The 22,498-nt window shown below is 47.9% G+C and overlaps 1 protein-coding gene across 1 annotated transcript; it reads right to left on the bottom strand.

Annotated features, from left to right (window-relative positions):
- Nucleotides 1–1,184: 1,184 nt before the first annotated feature.
- Fam83d (family with sequence similarity 83 member D) lies at nt 1,185–21,927 on the bottom strand. Its single transcript, XM_028889252.2, has 4 exons — nt 21,419–21,927; nt 8,744–8,911; nt 4,733–4,857; nt 1,185–2,703 (listed from the first exon to the last, which is right to left on the bottom strand). Exons 1-4 carry the CDS (start codon nt 21,890–21,892, stop codon nt 1,713–1,715), a joined length of 1,758 nt encoding a protein of 585 aa, XP_028745085.1. The 5' UTR covers nt 21,893–21,927; the 3' UTR covers nt 1,185–1,712.
- Between the last annotated feature and the right edge of the window lie 571 nt (nt 21,928–22,498).

Genomic DNA, 22,498 nt, shown 5'->3' with positions numbered 1-22,498 from the left:
AGATAACTTGCTCATGAGAGGAGTCCTGGAACACTCATGAAAATCTGCAGGAACATTCCTGATCTGCATGCATCAGCATTCTCCTTGAAGACAACACCCTATTTATTGTAGACTTCTGGGTTAGCAAGCTAGAAGGAAGCCACAGTTTAACTCTTTCCTTTTGTGTGTTTTTATGAATGAGACTGACAAAACCAGGATTCCACAGTCATACCAATCCTGATTAGCAGGATATAGGAACCAGTTACATTGCCTGACACTGGACCAGGAATCTGGGATAATTGTCAGTGTCCTTTCTTGCCCCTACTCTAGGATATAGGATTGCTAAATCATTGACAATACACCCATCTGATGAAATTGGACCCATTGGGGCCACTAGAGTGAATGTGAAGCCAGGAATGCACACCCAGGACTCCTTTGGCAGATAGCCAAGGTCCTCACTGAAGCAGCTCAGGCTTTTTCTTTGAAAACACAAAAGCAGAGGCACACATAAAGGCCTGTTGTGCTGGCAAGACTCCTCAGGTGCACAGTAATGTCCGTTTTCACCATGCCAAGGATGGTTTGACCCCAATACCAACTCAAAGTCTTTTAACTTTTTTATGTTTTGTTTTCTGGACAGGGTTTCCTTGAATAGATCATATTGGCTTCAAACTCAGACCCTTCTGTCTTGGCTTAAGTGCTGAGATCAGAGGCATGTTCCACCACACTAAGCTTTCTTCCCTCTCTTTTTTTCTTTCTTTCTTTCTTTTTTTTTTTTTTTAGACAAAGTTTCTCTGTTTTACCCTGGCTGTCCTTGACCTCACTCTGTAGTCCAGGCTGGCCTTGAACAGAGAGATCCACTTGCCTCCCACTCACAAGTGCTGGGATTAAAGGTGTGCACCATCACTGCCTGTCTTCTTCTAATTCTTAAGTGCATACATTATCCCCTTTACAATCTAGATCATTTACTTCTTTATCCAAGACTGTTTAAAAAAAAGGGGGGGGGGCTGGAGAGATGGCTCAGTGGTTAAGAGTACTGACTACTCTTTCAAAGGACCAGGGTTCAATTCCCAGAACTCCATATGGCACCTCACAACTGTCTGTAACTCCAATTCCAGGGGACCTGGCATCATCATACAGACATACATGTAGGCAAAACCCCAAGGTACATAATAAATAAAACTTTAAAAAACAAACAAACAAAAGAATCACACAAATACCTATATGGTACATTTATTTATGACATACCCTTAAAGGTAAAGAAAAGGGTTCTAGAAAGAAAAAACAAACCCAGGCAAACATAAAGTTGTCTATACTTATTTAATGCTAAGAACATAGATATTCAAGAGAAAGTCAGTTAAGAAACAATGTTGTTTAACTTTTAAATATAATTCTGATCCTAAAAAGTGGTAATTCAAAGCACTAAGACAGCACACACACACACACACACACACACCCACACACACAAAACAGTATTTTATCTCTCAAACCAACCTTAAAATACCTACGTAGTCTTTAGATATAATATTAAAATAGTGCAAAAGGGGGGAAAAAGTACCCATAGTGTTTAAACCAACAGATGGTTTCTATAGAACGAAAATAAAAATATCAGACAATGTGTAGTCTCAAACTCAAAGGTGACTCGGTGTCCGGTGAAAGAGGGTGGCTGGGGACATGTGGTGCTTGGTGGAGCAGGAGGCTCTGCTGGCCTCGGGAGGGCTGGCTGAACCCAGCAGTCACTGATAGGGAGGATAAAGTGCTATGTCCCTAACAGAAACCAGGTTCATGGAAGCTCTAGTAAAGCTTCCAGGACTGTAGCTGAGGTAGTGTTCTGAGAAGAGTGTTCTCCTTGACAGCACGGTCAGCATCTGGTTGAGCCGGGACCTGATCCCAGTGAAGTGCACCTGCCGCTCTTTACTCAAATTTCTGAATGAGTCCCTCAGGCACAGATCCAGGTGGGGGGTGCCTAGACCCAGGTACTTGGGGTATCCAGGAGTGCGGATGTCAGAGGCTGTTAGGGAAACATGGGAACTGACAGAGCTTGCCAATGAGCCCTGGGAAGACATCGAAGAGGATGACCTCAAACTAGAAGATCTCGACACTGACATCCTGGATGCAGGTGACCCTTCTTTAGACTGGGCACCCTGAGGAAGGAAGCTTTCATCAGCTTCAGTCTGCGTGGTAGTGGACTTGGACCACACTGTGGCCTGGGAGCTTGCTGCCCTTGTGAGTACTGTGGTTTGGATCCCAACACAGGCCACACTGGAACTGGTCTGTGTTCCCACCTCACTCAGGCTTACTGCAGCCATCTCTTCACCTGGCTCTGTTTGGGTAGCAGCATCAACTACCTTGCTATCCTCTAGTTGATCCTTGTGGCTGTAGAAATAGTCTTCATCGCTGATGGTAGAAGCCTCAGAGTCATGGCGCTTGGTTTTGGCTCTGTCTTCTGGCGGCACTTCTGGGCCCAGGTTGGTGTTCTTGGGTGTACTTGAGAGTCTGGCCAGCCGGATGCGCAGCAGGTTGCCCAGCGTGGGCTCCTTGGAATGTGGCTTTCGGTCAGCCAGATGGTCAAACTTGCCACTGATCTGGAAGTTGGACAGGAGCTTGGAGCTGATGGGCTTTGACTGGGCGTACAGGATCCGGAACTCCAGATCAAAATGTTCAACCACTTGGCCAGACAGAATGACCAAGTTACTGCTATTTAATTTGCCATCGGTCCATGTGAAACTGAAGGGTTAAAAACACACAAACTGGTCAAGATAAAGGATCTCAGTTTACGTTTTCTCAGTAGCTGCTATGTAAGAGTGGCAACTTGGAAGTTAGCATGCTGTCCATGAACTAACAAATCCATATGTCAGAAACAAAGGAGGCAGGCTATGGTTTAACTGACACACACAAAAATACACTCCTCAGGCTCAGTTTTAGCCTAGCAAGAAGGTACACAATATTTAGGCCAGCAGCCTTGTTTTAAAGGTTAGATAATCATCTGGAGATGCCAAAGTGGGAAGCTAGTGGCACTTCTTCCAGTTTCTCAAGTGGAGATGGCTACTCCAACAAGATGCCGGTGCTCAGCACATTTTGTAGCTCATTAGTCTGGTATTCTTGACTGTCCAGCATCTCTTCCTCTTCCTCTGGAAACAGAACCTACACTTGTCTCCACCCACAAAACCTTTCATGCCTACCCTCTCTCTAGTCTCAATGTGGTAGGAATATGGTCCAGGATGGCCAGTGTCTGATCCCTGGAATTCATCCACAGTGCATCATCTGTGACCCCACAAGGGCCAAGTGAGTTTTCAGAGATGTATGTCCCTGCTTCAGGAGTCTCTCCCTTTGGGAAGCAGCTGCTGGAGGTTGGGTAAGTAAGAGGAAGAGGCTATCTAAGAACAAGGAGCAAGGCAGTAGTAGGAGACAGTGTTCTAATCAACACCCTCCAGGCCCAGGGGAGCTCTAGTCAGCTGCACCTTCCCACCCTAGCACCTCCACAAGCTGCTGCCTCACTCTGCACTCTGAGTTCGCCTCCTTCCACTGAGCTTTGCACCAGAGGCAAGCAGCTTTAATAGGAGACCCTGAAACTCAGTTTCAAGTATTTCTTGCAACTAAGAACCATGACAAATACACATGTTGCCTGAGAACTGCTTCGGACCCCAAGAGTCTTCGGAATACCACAATGGGGTAACAGAAACAAAGGAGCTACCTGACCCCAGGGCTGTAGCATGTCACAACACACGGGAGTATCACTGTCATTGGTGGTAGGACAGTGCTTTTGCAGAGGGCAGTTTTTATATTGATAGGTTTTCAAACAGCCAAAAACCATTCAGAGCCAAGTTTCTTGGGTATAAAGAAATCTACCTTGGGAGATAGTGTAAGTCCCCTTGGTATTTATAAGTGCCTCGTAGAAGGAAGTCTTAAGAGCATGTTGTGCTCAGGTCTGAACAATGGTGCTACTGTGTGAAAGGAAGGTTCCTCGAGCTACTTATCTCACTACCTCACCTGGCACAAAACCATGGCTGACACAAAACTTCTAAGGGATGCACACTCTACAAAACAGGTTTGTTTTTCGCCAAACTCTCTACCTTGCACGTACCACTGGGCAATGTAATAGAGAGATAGCCAAGCACACAGCATGACACAGAGTGAGTAAGAATGGTACAGCTTCCAGAGATTAGCACTAGCAACTGTTACCTCAACCCTTCAGCCCTCTTCCTGCTCTCCACCCAAAGATGCTATTGGCAAAGTAGGACTTCCAAGGTGGGCCTGGAATATGCCCGGTGTTTGCTAGACTCAAGTATTCATTACAAGGCTTGTAGAAACCTAACAGTTAAGTGTAACTGAGCAGCTTCAGACCACCTATAACATTTGCAAATGTCCTTACCTTCAAGTAAGCAGGGTAGGTGGGGTCCAAGTCCCCAGGAAACCAGGATTTGAGGCAAATTAGCCTCCAGTTTTCCCCCAAAGGCCCAGCCCAAGACTTGAATGCAGGACTCTAACTATGAAGTCTCAAGCTTAGTTTAACTTTTACTTCAGTTTTGTGGACCACTGGGAAAAGAAAGTGACTCTTACCACATCTACATCCAACCAAAGATGACTGCGATGAACCAACTTGCACGCGCGCACGCGCACACACACACACACACACAGGTCTGCACGCGGGTGGGGTGGGTACTCTGTCAGAAGGGCTCTCATTGGCAGGAGCAAGCAAGCACTCACTCCACTAAAGGGTTTGGACTAACTGGCGAGGCACCTGTTAAAAACATACCTGTAAGAGCCTGTGGCCACCCGAATGCCGTCAATCAGTGTGAACTTTTCATGAACCTTCCCAACAACCTTTGTTCCTGACCTTGCATAGTAGATATTTCCTGTAATAGTCCGCACTGTCATCAGCTGTTGGGCAGGGAGTGGGAGGAAAAAAAAATTAATGACCAACTCAGTGACACTATCCACTGGGCTGAGCTTACTCTTCCCAAAAACACCTGTCTGCAGTGGCTTAGCACGGGGTCACCATTAGTGACAGCACACATGATACACTAGTCAGACATTGCTCAAGTAATGTTACTTCTGCATCTAGTCCATCTTTTCATATGTACAGAAGAGGTCTTCCTTATTTTACTGTCCAGGCTGGCCTGGGACATGCAATCCCCTTGCCCCAGCCTCCCAAGTGCTGGGATTACAGGCCTGCACCACCGCAGTTGGCTTATATTTAGAGACTCTTAGCTCATGTGTGTATGTACTATAAAGAACGTTTGCTCTTTGGAAGAAACCAATAGAATCCAAAAACTGATTTTTGAAACAAAGCATGAGAGAGAAGATAATCAAAGATAGTATGTTAGTAATGACTAACATTCAGCAAAGGTTGAAAAACTACCTGGCACTCACACTTTTTGTTCCACTGCATCAATTGGAATAACAGCCCACTTCACTGACCTCTGCACTGGAAGGGGTTTGAAGCTGTAATCAGAGGGCAAGCCTCTAACACACCATGTGCGGATTAATCAGTCAGTTCACATTTCCTACAGGTACACAGTAACCAAAAAGGTACACTATGTACACATGGATGCACAATTACTCCCATAAAAATGACACACACAAATGCATACATAATAGCATGCAAAATAGGAAGAAAATCTAGAGCAGACTAGAAGTTACATATCATTATAAATCTTAAAGTGCTTGCCATGCAAGCCTGACAAGCTAATTCAATCCCTGGAACCCACATAAAGACAGAAGGGGAGACCTGACACACAAAAAGTTGTCCTCTGACCTCATGTGTATGCACATACACACATCACACACACAATAATAGTAGATGTTTAGGATCATTTGAATCTCATTCATTCTATAAAAAGAGAGCCTCTCCCATGTACCACGCTAAACAGCAGAGGTGCAGAGTATATTTCTTTCCCTCAAAGACTAGAGAAAAAAAGTAACTAACAACTGAAAACCTAAGCAAGACACCACATGGAGCAGAGGAGGAAGAACCTAACATCTGGACACATGATCATGTCTTTGGTATTCTTATCAAAACGTATAGGAACTGAACCACAGGGAGTATCTGATAAATACAAATTTACAGAACAATGGCTAGTGTTCTCCAAGAGTGTCAGATGCCAAACCACAAAGATGGTGGTTATAAGAGCCAGGGAGACTTCACTAGTGAATGCAAGGTGCCCTGCTGGATTGGATCTTGGGCTAGAGAAGGGGCAGGTGTGAAACACAGCTGATATTTATGAAGTGTGGAGATTAGATAGTGCTATACCAAACTGATTTGGGGGGGAAAGGAGAGGTTGAGAGAGGTTAATCCTGGCCATCCCGGAACTCACTCTGTAGACCAGACTTGCCCTGAACTCAGAGATCCTCCTGCCTCTGTCTCCCCAGTGCTGGGATTAAAGGCATGTGCACCACCACTGCCCAGCTCCAAGCTGATTTTGTTATGTGTACTGAAGATATTAACATTTGAAGAATTTGGACACAACATTCAGGAATTCCTTATATTATTTCTGTAACTTCTTTTTAAATATTTTAAAAATGATTTTTAAAAAATTTTAAATTATGAGTATCTGTATGTGGGTATATGCACATGAATGTGTCAGATACTCTGGAGCTAGAATTACATGTGCTTCTGTGCTTCTGAGACATGCATGTTGGGAACCAAACTCAGATACTCATCTCTATAACCCTTCATAAATCTTAATTTCAAGGTAAAGTTTTTCTTTAAAAAAACTGGAATATTTCATAGATGAGCACATGGAATGTGCTGGATGGAGCAGGCGATGACTCCCAGATAAGTCAACACACAATAAGCATAAAAACAGCCTATCTGTAGGGCTGGGGATGGCTGTGTCCTTCCCTTTGACACATCTGAATATTGTGGAAGCCTGTAATTGTGGACACAGCACTTCTCCACACCTGCCCAATAATATGCAGTCAGGTTCTTGTAGACAGGATGATTCAAAATTCTGAACCAATCAGAGCCTAGGGCAGGGGCTCCCCCTGAGAAGGGCATAGACCACAACACAGACGAGCCTAGGAGAAGGTCTGGTGCCCACCTAGGAGGGAAATAACCCACTCTAAAGACAAACTGTCTTTAAACTTCCTGCAGAGGCTCTGGACCACCGTGAAGGCAGCAGCCAACAAAGTCAGCAGTCATTCCTGGGTTTCCGCCTTGTTGACGAAGCAGACCAAATGGCTTTGTCAAAGCTGGGGCAGTTCTGTCATTTTTCTGCTTCTGAGACTCAGCCTAATTACCCAAGAGCACCTTGAAATTATACCCTGGCACCTTCCACACTTCCCAAGAGCAGTTGTGGCCTAAATACCTGGCTAGATGGCAGTGCTCTTTACCATGCCCAGCTGGCATTTGCCTTGAGTCCTCCTAGACTCATATTCAAGTTGACTGCTGGGTCACACGGCTGTCCCATTTCAGTCTCAAAGCCCTGTTCCAACCCTATCATAAATTTGTGTCTTGTGGCACAAATGACAAGCTAGTAATGACCTTACTCAGCCCGAGCCTTGGTTTGCTCATTAGGAAAAGCAGCCAGCAGGAACTCTGAAGGAACACTAAAGAGATGGAATCCTGTAAACCTCTCTGCCTGTTTACAGGGCACTAAGTCAGCCTCTCAGAAAGAAGGAGGGGCAAAGGCAGACTTCTCTGCTGAATGCTACATCCCTCATGCCAACAAGTGCCCGGGAGTATGGTGACAAATTAGGTTCTGACCTTCACAACTTGCTCCATTTTTTAAAACATGAATTCTATAACAAAGGTCTCCCTTACCTCATTCCCAAAGAGACTAAGCCAATGTTGAGGCCTTCTATTGAGATACTGAATTACTTTCATGCCAGAGAAAGAGACATAAACTCTGGCTCTGTCATGAGAAGCAAGCAGCAGTGGGTGACAGCAATTGCGCACATGGGGATGAGAGGAAGGAGGACGGAGTCCAAGCCTGGGCTCTCGGTCTCACCATGTCCTGACCCAGAGCATCAGGACCACTAACCTGACTGGGCCACCATGAGTGTCACATCTGTCAGAGCACTGAGCAGTGCCAGCGACAGAACAACCGCTCCAAAATGGCCGCTGTGGCTCAAAGTGGAGCCGTGGCGGCAGGTGGCAGCAGCCTCCAAGCCCTGGCTTGGGTACCAGCTGGTCTGTGTTCACTGCTGGGAAACCTGGCGGCCATTGTGCCTTTTCTGTTCAATGCTGAATGGAGATGTAATTCATACATACACCTCAAAAAAAAAAAAAAAAAAAAAAAAAAAAAAAAGAGCCTGTACCCCTTTAGCTACAAACTTACCCATCCCTCTATCACACGTCCCTGAACCCAATGCTAATCTACCTTCTGTCTCTACAGCCAGCCCTGTTCTGGTCTTTCATATACATGGGATCACATTGCCTATGATCATTTCTGTCTGTATGGCTTCCCACACTTATAATGTTTTCAGGTTCACCCATGTGGTGGCATGTGTCAGTACTTCAATCCTTTTGAAGGGTGGATAATATTCTATTGTTCTGAAGCGACAGTGTGTTGTTTATCTACTTATTAGCTGATGAAACTTCCAGCATCTATAAACAGACACGTCGTTGTGTGCACGCCTTTCATTCCTCTTGGGTAGTTACCTAGGAATGGAACTGCAAGGTCACAGGTGGTGTCCATTTTCTGTGAGAATTCAGTTCCGTCACTTGTCAGTGGGGAGCCCCACCACCACCACCACGCTGTAGATCATGGGTACTCTGCCACATTGCTGACAGGGGGGAAACTGGAAATGGTGTCCCACAAACCTTTTCCTGCTCAGGATGAACTTTCAGATCCATGCACATGTCCAAAAAGTGGGAGAGCAGAGCCTGGTCCAGAAGGATGTACACAGCCACCCCCCGTTTCCGACAGATCTCCTGTAGGTCTCGGAAGATGTCAATGTCTGAGAAAACGTCCATTACCACAGCAATCACCTATGCGATGAGGCAGAAGGAAGAATAAGGAACTCCAGATAGCATCCTCAGGTACTCCCTTCCTCAGCAGTGTGGGTCTCCCCCCACCATTAGCTCTTTTCCTCCCCCAAAGACACCCAGGCACCCATATCTTATGCGTCTTAGCCCAGCCCAGCTAACTAAGGCTCCCCAGTGTCCCCCAGCCAGCCCACTCCACCCTGGCAAACTTCTCATTTAACGTCTATGCCATCATCAAACCCCACCTTCCAGGTTCAGTCTGGACTAGCGAGCGGTCTAGGGTCTCGGACCAACACACTGGAATCTGGAGCAAGCTGCTTTCCCAGTCAGGCTCCAGTTTTCTGTCTGTAAGGTTGATACATAAAATCTTGGGGCTGGCAAGATGGCTCAGCTAGCAAAGGCACTTGCTACCAAGCCAGATGACCTGTATTCAATCCCCAGAACTCACATGGTGGAGGAGAAAACCAGCTCCTGCAAGCTGTTCTGTGATCTCCACATGTACATACCACATGTGTACACACACACTTATAAATAAATGCAAAGAAAAACCCACCTCAGATTCTCTATGAAGCCCTTTTTTTGGCTATTAATATTCAAGTTCATGGTTGTTTGTTTGTTTGTTTTTTACTATTGTCTGATTTTGGATCATGCTCTCTGAGTATTTTTACCTTGTTTTAGAAAGACTCCATCCATTACCATTCATTGCTTGAAATGATCAGATGAGGCTCACAGCACCCTCCCCCCTCTTCTGTTCCCGACACCACATACTCCCCATCAGTCAGGACAAGAATGGAAATATTTCCTGAAGATTCTGACCTTTGGCTCAGCTCTGTTCTTTCTTCTCCCCAGCCAGGTGTGCCTCTTGATAAGAACTGATTTTCCATACCCCGCCCAGACCACAGCTAAGAGCCGATGCTCACTCAAGTGTCCATGGGCAGAGTATCACTGTTTGGAAGGTCTGCTTCCTAAGCTACAAAACAGGCCTGCTGTAAAACCTACACAACTACAAAAGTGCAGGGTCCAAGAGGCCCTCAGTGTCTCTCAACCACCCACGTTACCAGTGTGAGCTGCAGCTGCCTGGACAGCCCCTCACAAGGGAGGCACTGGCAGCCCCGAGCTTCCCTCCCTCATTTACAGAGGCTGGTACAGCTGGCAGCAGAGCCTCACATCACCTATTTCAAGGGCCTGCAGAAACTCCGGGCAGGGAGGCAGGGCTGTAAAAACACCCAGGCTTAGAACAAGTCCCTACAAAGAGAGTCAGGAAGCCAGCATTTGGGAGCTGTTTTGCAATTGGGAGTGGTCAGGGCTTCTCCATCTCCTAGCTTTAATAGTAAAAGATCCCTTGTCTCTGAATCACATTAACCCTTTTGCTGAGCATTATGATTACTTTGAAATCTCGCCACCCCTTCCTTCTACTTCAGCAGAGGCCCTCAAATGGGATATTCATCTCCATGGTGGAGATCTTGGGACAGTAAGTAACTGGCAGTCTTTACCCCTTAACCCTTTAGGGTTAAAAAGAAACACAGAAGCCAGGTATATGTAAGCGCAAGCACATAACCCCAGCACTCAGGAGGCTGAGGTCAGCCTGGAAGAGTAAAAGTCTATCTTAAGAAACAAACTAAGAGAGGAAGAAATGCAGAGGCAATAGGACACTGTTGCTACCTTTCTAACTCCAGGGTTCCATCTGCTCAGATGAGTGACTTTGAAATGCCAGCTCCCAGAGAAGCAAGCGCCACCTGGGATGATGCAGTATCTCTCTGCTGCCTCCAGCCCACTCCCTGCCTGACCTTCATGAAACCTCCTGAACAGTGAGTGGAACAAAAGACGCATTTTAGAATTGGCGGCATCTTCAGAAGCTTATTGGCTCTGATGGCTTTCACATGTTGTTTTGAAAGTCATACCTACCCCGTTCACTTGGGGCCTGTCACAGGGCTTAAGGCAAAAGCCAGGGCACAGCGCTCAGCACGGCCCTCTGGAAGGTTTGGGTAACAACAGCGCAGAGTGGCAGGACTGCTGTGGTGGTTAAGTAAGTGGCAGTCTGGAGTGGGCTTAGCTCAGTTAGGCAGCTGGTGCCCGAGTCCACTGCAGGCTGATCCTACCCGGGCACAGAGATGGCTACACAGGGCTGACGGAACATGGGATGAGGAAAGCAAAATGATGCCTACGCGTTCTGTGGGGAGCAGTAAGTCAGCTCCCTTGTGAGGGCAGGCACCTACAGACACAAAGAGACAGGAAGGAGGCTTCCTGGGAGAGGGGACATCTGAGCTGAACCACAGACAAGAATGAGATATGGAGCCGTGCCTGGCTGCACAGATCTGTAATCTCAGCAACTTGGGAAGTTGAGGCAGGAAGATCCCAAGTTCAAGGCCTGCCTGGGACAAGAAGCCACTGGAGAAGTGAAGGGCCCTCCGACAGGAAACCATGTGATGACAGAAGAGGCTGGGAAGGACAGGGTGCATACCAGTGTGGCTGGAACGTACAGTATGCAGGAAAGGGAGCCATGGGATGTGACTGGCAAAGAGGGATGTATAAGATGGTAGAAGGCTATGGAATCCATGTCAGTCCTTACCCCACATTGCCTCCATAGGTAGAGCATACCAAGAGATGAATCCAGAAACTAGAAGAGATGCTGCTCCAGAGTAGAGACCTGAACCTACTTCCTCTAACTCAGGACCAGGAGCCTCTGTGTCTGCAACCCAGCCGGGATGGGGATCTTTGGGGCTAATAAATTTCTGCAGCTATTTGGAAGACTAGGGACTGAAAGAGGAAAGTCCCAGCCAGAAGCTCTGAGGCTATAGGGGAGCAAAAGGAGCCATGGAGGAGCCCAGCAATGGGCTCAGGGCCACAGAAATACACACAAGCTGCTGGGAGATCTTTGAGCCGGACTCAGAGGTAGCAGTAAAACTTCCAGAGTGCGCTTGAATCCAAGGTGCCAGAATTGGAATAGAGCTCCTGGAGAAAGGCCAGAGAAAACTATGCAGACCTGCTGGCCCTTCTAGGGGTCAGTGGAGCCCCTGTGAGCGACACACAGCTAGGCAATGGGCTGGTCCCCATGGTGAGAAGCTAGTCAAATGGGAAAGGAGGAGAACCCAGATGACGCAGAGTGATGGCCAACGAACACACCCTAGGGGCTACTGAAACAGGGACTAGGAACCCAGCCCAGTTGGCAGGGTTGGAGAGGGCCACCAGAGGCAGAATGGGAGCCGGGCCCAGAGCACAAAGGCCTGCCAAACAGTTCTTGATTGCCCAATTAATAAAACAGGTGTACAAGCAACACTTTTGTTAGCTGATGAGTACTAATTTGCAATTTAGTTCATCTTTAGTTTTAAAGCCTTAACCTTTCCCACAGGCTAAATATGAAGGCCTGTCTTACTCAGGGTATCTGAGAGCAAAGGGATGTTTTCCTTTCCTGACTCTCCAGCATCTAGCACATCCTCCTTTCTTACTAAAGTAGGATCCTTGAAGACTGCCCTTATCAGGAGACCAGTACTCCTGTGGCAACTTCAGTAAGAAGCTCTTCCTCCTTCAAGGCTTGCCCTCCCTAGACCCTTATGCATACCCGTTCTAGCCCTGCCTTCAGACACCCAAGTCCTACAGAGCTGGAGCAGGCCTGCAGCTTCTTGCCTCTTAGAAGGGACAGTCCTTTACAGACCTGGTTGACCTAGCCTCTCTCCCCAGTCCTGTCCGGCATTTCCACAGCAGAAGTTAAACTGATTAGTGCGTCTTGTTCCCCCAGGATTTTTAGGCTGGTGTCCGATTGCCATGTGGTGGGTTCCAGTCTGCAGGGAATGGTAGTCATGCACAGCACCTCCCTTGGCCTAAGTGTTCATGCTGCAGCATGCTGAGCCCATGCAGAACACCTGGACTAGAAAAGCAGCACAGACGCCTGCCACTGAACCCACTCTCCCTTTAGGGGGTAGCTAGCCCACCCCCACAAAGTGCCCACAGACACCCTAGGCACCACCTTCTCTAAGCCTGAGTTGCATGGAGCTGGCCCCTTCTCTCAGGGTTAGAAGTGTGGTGACTTCTAAGAGTCTATTATAGGGACATGCCTATCTGCCAGATACCCATGGAGGAAGCATCCAGCTGGCCAGAAGCTGGGGAAGAGGGGCATTCATACCACACTACCTGTGTTTCCTCAAGCCACATCTGGAGGGGTCACCCATGTGTCCAGTCCCCTATCTTCAGCTTGAGTGACAAACCACAAGCCTATCCATCAGTTCCTTAGAAGAACCCCCTTTCACCAACAGACCAGCGCCCACAAGTCGGAAGAGCAGAGATCACAGGTCCTCAGAAAAAGCATAGAGCCCACTCACACTACTCATTAGGCAGAACTGGAATCTCTGCCTCTGCCACTTAGCCCAAAGCTCAAAAAAATCTCTAGAGATTTCAAGGCCCCGTTAACCATCACCCCCAGCTCACAAACTTGGAAAGGCTGGATAACAGATTCAAGGTAAAATGGGTTCAGTGCAAGGGCTGAAACGTCAACCCGGGTCTTTGTGCCCCAAAGCCCACCATTAGAAACATGCTAAGCTAAATATTGTTCCAGACAAGTCTAATGTGGGGGTCTCACAATTACTAAGAACTTACAGTAATCCTGAGGGGATCAGTAGAGCATCCCACAAAGGACAACTTATCACAAGAGACTGTCAAGGAAGGCCTTTCAACTGCCCAGCACGCCCTCTCTCTTCTGCAGTTCTGCTGACAAAGCAGAGCTAGACCGAATAGGGGACCATGTGAACCTCAGCTGCCATGTAAACATGCTGCAGAACCAACCTGGACTTGGGTCCAGGCTCCTCCACTCTGCAGAACCAGGAGTGTGGTACATGTTAGGTCTTACTGGCTTCTAGAATATGCAAATAACACCTCTGCATAAAATCTCATACCCTTTGGTGACTCAGCCAATGAGAGAACCCACTACAGTTCCTGACACACAGAAAAACCTCAGTGGTAGCCACTCATAGTCTCAGTCCTGATTCTGCCACTATGCCCGGACAAGACATTTTACCTGAGGGTTAGTGTCCCTGAAACAAGGCCTGCTCTGCTGTCACACGCCCTTGATACAGGCTTCTCAGGGCTCTGACCAGGCACATGCACAGCCTGTCGGGACCACTCATGGCCAGTCATCCCTGTTCACATTCTAGCAGGAAGCACATGTCAATCACCCCTTTCCTGTGTGCCTCAATTTCTCTCCCTTCCCACCCAGAGTCATAAAGGCAGATCAGGTGTACAGAATGCTTGGAATTCAGCCAAAGCCTTGTATACATTCAGCAATGTGTCAGCCTGGACAGCCTGGAAGCCTGGCCACTGCATTCTCTATGCTGAGCACATCACCATCAATCACCTACCGACTTTCTTGTTAAAAACATCAAGCATACTGCTTCCTCCAGTGTGCTTCATGTTTTGTTTTGAGATAAGTCTTGGTATTGGCTCAGGCTAGTCTCAAATTGAAGATACTCCTGCTTCAGATAATCACAGGCAGGAGCCACCACTTGTTACATGTTTTAATGGGACTGAAACTGCTCATTGAGATTTAAAAAAAAAAAAAAAAAATATTTGAAGCACAGAGGTGGTAACACACACCTTTAATCCCAGCACTCGGGATGCAGAGGCAGGTGGATCTTTGAGTCTGAGGCCAGCCTGGTCTGCAGGAGTTCCAGGACAGCCAGGGCTACCTAGAGAAACCCTGTCTCAAACAACTGCTTTGATATAATCTTCTGGGTTTAAAAAAACAAGAGAATGCAATTTCCATAACAAAAGTTGAACTTATTAGTGTGTACTGTTTCCCCCAGGATTTATAGGCTGGTGTCCGATTGCCATGTGATGGTTTGAGTCTTCAGGGAATGGTAGTCACGCACAACGCCTGTCTTGGAGGTCAGTGGGGCAGGAAGCAGTTTTTCACTCAATTCCATTTGTACTTCTTCACTATTGTTCCAGCCTGGGAAACAGTGGGAAAACCATGCAGCTTTCTTTCTCTTTCTTTTCTTTTGGGTTGGGGGGAGGGGGTTTGTTTCTGAGCTTTAAGTTTTTAACTATGTAAAGCATTTTCCTGTTCCAAAATGAAATCTATAAAAAAAGGTATGCTCCCTCCTATTTTTCCTCTCCTTCTCTCTCCATTTAGGTAATAACTCCAATGATCTGTTTTTATGTTATTCCATTTTTAATATAAACAAGTATATGTAGGAATATACAGCATTGTGTGTTCACATCATCCATAGAGAAAAGGCTGTACAGTGGTACATGCTGCTCTGGACAGTGTTATCCAAGAGAACCTGAGATGACAGAGGAGTTAAGGTTTTAATTTAGCTTCAATTTATACGAACTTAAATGACCACATGCAGCTCTGAACACTTTGGATCAGAGCATAGAGCTTGCCTTCATTTGTCTTGAGAGCCACAGGCTCCTCCATGGTATACACATCTTAGTTCTTCCCTGTCCTCTACTGTGATATGCTGGGCCTTTCCTGTGATCAGAGCTACGACAACCAGTATGACCTTGACTCCTGTTTGAGCCAGTGTTTCTGTGGAGCAGACACAAAAGTGGAACAACTAGGTCCATGGAGATGACAACGGAAACCTTCCCTCTAGAGGCTGATATCATTTACATCAGGACCTCCTCTGCTTGTTTTTTCAAGACAAGGTCCTACTGTATCCTCAGACTAACCTCCAATTCTGGATCCTCCTGTCTTAGCCCTTAAGAGCTAGAACAACAGGAATGTACCACTATACCCAGCACATCAAGGCTGTTTAAAGCTAGTATACCCACTATATTCTGTTTGTATGGTCTTTGCTTTTCCTGAGAGAAATGAACCCACATATACAAATGGCTCAGAGAAAAATCCTGCAGCTTTCTTACTGACTGATGGATGTTTAGCAAAAAGAATAAAGAAAAGCAGGCATGGTGGCACTTAGGAGGTAGAGGTAAATAGACTTCTGTGAGTTTAAGACCAGCCTGATCTACATGACAAGTTTCAGGTCAGTCATGGCTACATAGTGAGACCCTGTCTCAAATACCCCTCCCAAAATTAATTAATAAGAATAAACAAATGAAATGACAGACAAATAGTGGGAGATTATGGAATTACTGTTTAATGGTAGTACTCAATACATTCACAATGCTGTTCAACCATTGCTACTGTTTCCAAACTTTTTTTGCCAGCAGAATGGAAATTCTGACTATTAAGCAGTAACTTCTTACTGTCCCTTTGCAGACAAGTTTTGAAGGTCATGACTACTTGGAGGAGAGAGATGCTACTAGTGTCTAGAAGTGGGGACAGAGATGCTCAGTGTCTTACAGTGAACAGGACAGTGCCCCCAGGACAAAGAACCATGCACTCCAAATGCCAACAGTGGCAAGATTGAGAAAGCCTGTCAGGTTGATCCAGGCATCTGGAACAGGAACTGATCCCACAGCACAGGTTCTATCGTGACACAGAGGAGGGTTGAGCAAGCTCAGCAGAGTTCAGTCCTTCAGAACATCCTCATACGTGCCAGGGGCCTCCAGCAGATTCCTCAGCTACTATTCCTCCTGGCTGGACTCTTCCATGATGCAAAGAGTACCACCACTAACGCTCTGGTCATCAAAAGGATGCCCAAAGGTGTGGTCACCGCAAAAGTGGCCTCTTTGGACCAAAAGCACATAAGGAATGGCAGCTGGTAAGAACGACAAGTATGAGTGTGAAATCTGGGAGGATGAGTTTGGCCTAGGAACTCCCATCCAGGAGCCGGAAATATCTGGGCATCAGAACATATTACTGCGTGGGGAGCTGAGGCAGGAGGATCTCAAGTTCAAGGCTAGATTGGGCTACACATCAAAACCATCTCAACAGGAGGGAGTGGGGGGAGAGAAGGCAGGGAGATGGGAAGAAGAACAAGCAGCACCCTGGGATAGCTGAACAAGCACATCAGAAGCACCTGACTGGGACGCTTCTGGACCATAGCTCTGCCAAGTACTAGCTGGCAGCAAGGATCACCTAAACTACTTAGTTTACCTTTCTACTCTCCATTCCCCATCCCCCCAAGAGCATGAGGCTGGATGAACAAAAGACCAAAATTACTGAACACCAACTATGTGTCAGATGCCCAGGGTGATTCTCTATGATCAGAGAGCTGCTGGGAAAACCCAGCCCAGAGCCATCCATCCAGAAAGATAATCCTGATGTTTGGCAAATGCCCCTGGCATCCTAGGCTGTATGCTGATCACAGAACCTGGCATCTAGACTCCTTCCAGACCCACCACAGAGAATGCAGGCTGGTGCTCAGATCTCCTCACTGAGGGCAAATAAAGCTGCAGAGAGACAGCAACTAGATCTGACCCCAGTCCGGTGCAGCCTGGTCCCCACCTCTGGGCTCACTACATGGGACCTTCCACAAGAAATTCAAACTTCCTTCATTCACCCACCCGATTTCTACATTTGTTTCAGATACTAGAAATACTTGCTTGGGTCTATCTTGCCCAAGACAGACAAATGCACAGTAATTTATAAAATCTAAACATCAGGACCTATGTTGTCTTAAGGTCATGAACCACCTTCCCCGGTGGGTCTCTGCTGTGTTGATTCCTCCTCCCCTTAAAACAAGCCACCCTAGTCTTCCTTTCCACAATTAAAACAAACATTTATCTGTTTGTTTGTTTATGTGTGTCACTGCTCCCAGCTCCAGTGCTCACAAGTGGGGGTCAGGCTGTCTGGCCTGGAGGCAAGCATCTATACCTGCTGAAACATCTCCTCAGCCCCAACCACCCATCTTCTAAAACAGCCGGCTCTTGCTATCATCATTTTCCTTTTATAAGATATGCAACATGGGGGGCTGGGGATTTAGCTCAGTGGTAGAGCGCTTGCCTAGCAAGTGCAAGGCCCTGGGTTCGGTCCTCAGCTCTAAAAAAAAAATAAAAATAAATTAAAAAAAAAAAAAAAAAAAAAAAAAAGGCCAGGCGGCGGCGGCGCACACCTTTAATCCCAGGACTTGGGAGGCAGAGGCAGGCGGATCTCTGTGAGTTTGAGGCCAGCATGGTCTACAGGGCGAGATCCAGGAAAGGTGCAAAGCTGCACAGAGAAACCCTGTCTTGAAAAACCAAAAAATACATACATAAATAAATAAATAAATAAATAAATGATATGCAACATGGGAACTCAGAGTACAAATCTTCAGAAAACTGTTTAAAAACCCTGTCTTGAAAAACCAAAAAATACATAAATAAATAAATAAATAAATAAATAAATAAATAAATAAATGATATGCAACATGGGAACTCAGAGTACAAATCTTCAGAAAACTGTTTAAAGCCTCCAGCCTGCTGGGAAGCAGGGAGGCTGTGGAGAATAGCGATTAAATGTGGGTCCTACATGTGGCATGGTGGCACACTCCAGCCCTCCAGAAGCTGAGGGAAGAGGATGATGAGTTTAATACTAGTCTCATCTCACATAGACCCTGTCTCAAAAAAGAAAAACAAACGAGCAAGCACAGTGTGGGCCCTGGGGCCAGGCCGACTGGAGCCTGAACCCAGCTCTGCCTCACAATGGTCTCCGACAAGCTACTTGACCTAGATGCGCCTGCTGTTCTTAAGTGCAACCTCCTCTGGCTGCTGGGCGGACTTCAAGGTAATCTGGTAAAGGACTCAATTGGAGCCTCCAATGTTTGCCATCATCAGATGGCACACAGACCAGGCATCTGAAAACACCTGACATGCCCCGTCACAGCCATCCTTATCACGAGTAATGCACTTCAGAGGACATGGCCAAAGTGACACAGCCACTCCCGGTACCCATGCACGTCTTTACAGGCAGCAATTATTGGAGGGCCAGCAAATTAGCCCTCTAATCCCCCTCATACCCACAGTCTTCCTCCACCTGGGGACAGGACACAGTAGTTAGAAGGGTTCGTAGTTAGTAGTTAGTCTGCCTTGGGCAGAGAGGTCTGGCTCCATCACTCCCTAGAGGCAACCTAGCTTCTCCACGCTTTAGTTCATCCTCTGTAGAGAGGACAGAATACTCACAACTATTTTAGACTACTAGAAATATTGTCGGGCAAAGAGGAAGCCAATTTTCTTGTTTGAGACAAGGCCTCGACATGTAGCTTTGGTTGGCCTGAACTTGCAATGTAGGACCAAGCTGCCCTCAAACTCACAGAAATCTGCCTGCCTCTGCCTGCTGGGATTAAAGGGGTATGCCACCATGCCCAGCTGAGAAAACCATTTTTATTGACTTATTTTTTTTTTAAGAGATGGTCTCCAAACTTCAAATTCATTGTGCCTCAAATTAAATCTAACTCCTATCCACAACACTCAGTCTCCACCTTATTTCCCTTTCTGTATTCCAGTGTAGTAGCATCACTGCCTGTCCAGACCAATAGGGCTCAGTCCCAGCCAGCTCGGTGGTACACACCTTCAATCCCAGCACTCAAAGGCAGAGGCAGGCTGATCTCTGAGAACTGGGAGGCAGAGGTATCAACCTCCTTCACTTGTGTTTCTTCCCCTTGCCCCCTCTGGGTGTACTTGAACCCAGGACCTCAAGTATGCTAAGACAAGCATTCTATCACTGGGCTACACCTCCAGCCTCCAGTCTTCCTCATGTTCATACACCTTCCTCTCTTGACTTTGCATTCCGGTTCACCATATCTCAAATGCAAACAACTCTGCCTAAAACTCTCTTCCTGCCTACCCTGCCTTATACAGACTCTCTTCTCTCACCAAGAGATCTCTGGCCTCCTTGCAACCTCAGCCCTCTTAAACCTACACTCCTTTGTGTCAGAATTACTGCTGGGGACACCAACCTGACCATCATTTTCCACTTTTGGTCTAGTCCCTAGCCTCTCCATAGGCTAGTTCCACCCTGCTGGGTCCAACTAAGTTACCATCACTCCAGATTTTCTGCTAGCCCCTTCCTCACTACCCACAGCAACCTCCCCATCCCTCATCCCTCACAAACTAAGAACAAGCTAACAACCACACCTCTTCCCCTGTGGCCTCAGCCCTGGCAGTGTGACAACCCGGAGGTTCTATGGAAGCATGCAATTTGGCATACATACTAAAAAAACGCTCATTGGATTTAAAGTAACACAGCACCTTTAAAGCAGCACCGCACAGCTTCCAAATACAGAATCTAGGCGAGGGTGTAAAGGAACTAGGTGCAGAGGAAAGTAGAAGGCCCTACCCAGGAATGTGCTCCAGATTGCCTGAAAGATAGTCTCATCTGCAGCCATGATCCCTTTTAAGGCAAGTCTGTCTTCTGACCTCTGGCTCTTGTGCCCCCTCGCCCAAGCCGGCAAAGGGTTAGAGCAACCCACATCTCTGCCCTTCCTGGAGACCAGTTCTGTCCTTTTCCAGGTGTCCCAAGTGCTCCAGCTCTCCTCACGGAAGAGAGCTTTAGGCATGCACACTTAGTTCACAAATGAGCCTCTTCCAAAAGCTTTATAAGCTTTGTGCTGAACCCACAAGGAAAATGTCATCAGCATCAAAAGGATCCTCAGCCCACCCAAAATTCCACAAGCTTGACACTACTCTAGTCAGAGCCATACCATGCCCCAAACAGCAAAGTTGGGGGGAAAGGGGAGGGCGGGAAACAGTATCAGAACATTGGCTTCAGCACTAGGAAGGCCGAGGCAGGGAGATTGCCTGGAATTGAGGCCAACTTGGGCTACAGAGTGAGTTCCAGGTAAGCCTGGGCTAGAGACCTTGTCTTGAAAAGAGAAAAAGAGAGAACAGACTTGCTCCTAGACTTGGCAGTTCCAACTTGATCTTCAACCGGACATATAGTAGTACCAGGCCTACCAAGTCTTGACACGGTCTGGGGCTTTGCCTACTATGTTCCTGGCACGGCCACAAAGTCTGTGAATTGAGCAGTGCTCACCAACATGCAAACTTGTAGCCACACCCTCCCAAGTGCAGCCTTCTTCCTCTCTGATCCCACTGCCGTGATTTCAAGTATGGCAGGCTTGACTCTTTACCCCCCACCTCTACCACACCAGGCCACTCAGGCAGTTGGTGTTAGCTAAGATAAAAATCCATTGTAAACAGACGCTTATCTAATGCACAAGTATTTGCATCTTGGGTTAAAGCAACCTGGAACAGTCCCAGGCATTGGGGGGGGGGGAGGCAGGTGGGAGGCGGAACACGTATCTCCCACCAGACTTACTCACAGAAGGATAAGGAGTCAACGGCCTCGGCTCGAATTTATCCGCCTACAACATTAAGACGCGTGGGAGTGAGTGGCAGTAACCGATTCCCAATGTTCTCTGGGTACGATCAAGCGACTCTTTAGTAATGCGTGTCTAAAGAAGCTCCTGAACGTGCAATCTATTTGTCAGCGGACGTACCGGGAATACTGCAATCCACTTTGGTCTGAACTAACAGAAGTGGGCCCCGTTCCAGGGGTACGAATATTAGGGCTTAGAACTACGACACGACTCCAACTTCTGAAGGCCGAAGTTCCTCCCCTACTCCCCGCAAGGATGGCTGGGGGTCCGGTATTGAGCTGCAAAGGAGGCGAGTGGGGGACAACCGGGGACCGCTCACCTCTCGGGCGGAGCGCAGCTGCTGGCGCAGCGCGTCTTTGCAGCCGTACGGGCCACCCGCGCCAGCGCCGCGGGGCTGGAAATGCGCCTCGACGCGCGTGACACCACGGTAGGCGCCCCGGTAGAAGGCGGGCCAGCCGAGCTCCAACACCGGCGGCTCCAGGTCCGACTGCTCGGGAAAGTAGGTGCCCGACGAGCAGTCGTGAGAGGAGCCGAACGAGTCCTCGGCCACCGCCGCGCCGTCCTCGCCCGGCCGCTCGGCGGCACTCAGAACGGCTCGCACCTCATCGGCGTTGAGGAAGCGGCCCAGCCGCTCGCGCCGCAGGAAGGCGGCCCAGGCGTTGGGGCCGCCGGCCAGCAGCTGCTCGAGAGCCAGGCGCCGCGCCTCGCTGAACAGCTCGGCGGGGTTGGGCGGTCCGCACGGCGACAGGCAGGCCGCGGGAAGCTCGTCCAACAGCTCAGCGTGAGCGGCCATGGCGGCGCTCAGCGAGGGTCCACGGGTGTGCGACGGTCGCCTGAGATTTTTATAGGCACCTTTGAATCAAACCAGCCCGCGCTATTGGCTCGCCGCCCCGCCCCGGATGTCCCATTGGTTGTCTGCCTGCCAGGCAACCCAGAGACCCCGCCCCCTTGTTGCCATTGGTTGCTCTCTGAAAACTGACCTGCCCACCCCTCCGCTCTCACTGCTTGATGGCTGAGCGAAATTTAAATCTGAGCTTACCCCGCCCTAGAACGGTCACAACAGGAGAAAGAGCCCAGCACTGTCCCAGCGCGCCCCCTGCCGGCTTCCCCACAACGTGCGCTCCAAGGCCCAGGACTAGAGGCTCCTTCCTGGACATGCTTCTGTGTGGTCAACTATATTGCCATCCTACCCTGCATCTAATCATTCATTTATTCATTTTTAAAAAAAATGGAGACTGGAGAGATGGTTCAGCAGTTTAGAGCACTTCCGTAGGATCTGGTTTTGGCTCTCATCTTGCTTGGTGACCTGTAATTGTTCCAGCGGATCCGATGCCTTTTCTGGTATCCACAGATACTGCATGCACACGTGGTGCACAAACATACTCATTAAATAAATAAA

The sequence above is a fragment of the Peromyscus leucopus genome, chromosome 4 (assembly GCF_004664715.2).
Source record: "Peromyscus leucopus breed LL Stock chromosome 4, UCI_PerLeu_2.1, whole genome shotgun sequence".
NCBI lineage: Eukaryota > Metazoa > Chordata > Mammalia > Rodentia > Cricetidae > Peromyscus > Peromyscus leucopus.
This window is presented reverse-complemented; position numbering and strand designations above follow the sequence as displayed.

What these genes read in the sequence shown, in the direction of transcription:
- Fam83d (XM_028889252.2), bottom strand. Translation starts at nt 21,892, where the DNA reads ATGGCCGCTCACGCTGAGCTGTTGGACGAGCTTCCCGCGGCCTGCCTG. An exon ending in TTCATCCTGAGCAGGAAAAG is followed by an intron (nt 4,858 to 8,743) that starts GTTTGTGGGACA and finishes CCTGCCCAACAG; the next exon opens with CTGATGACAGTGCGGACTAT. An exon ending in GTGGCCACAGGCTCTTACAG is followed by an intron (nt 2,704 to 4,732) that starts GTATGTTTTTAA and finishes TTAACCCTTCAG; the next exon opens with TTTCACATGGACCGATGGCA.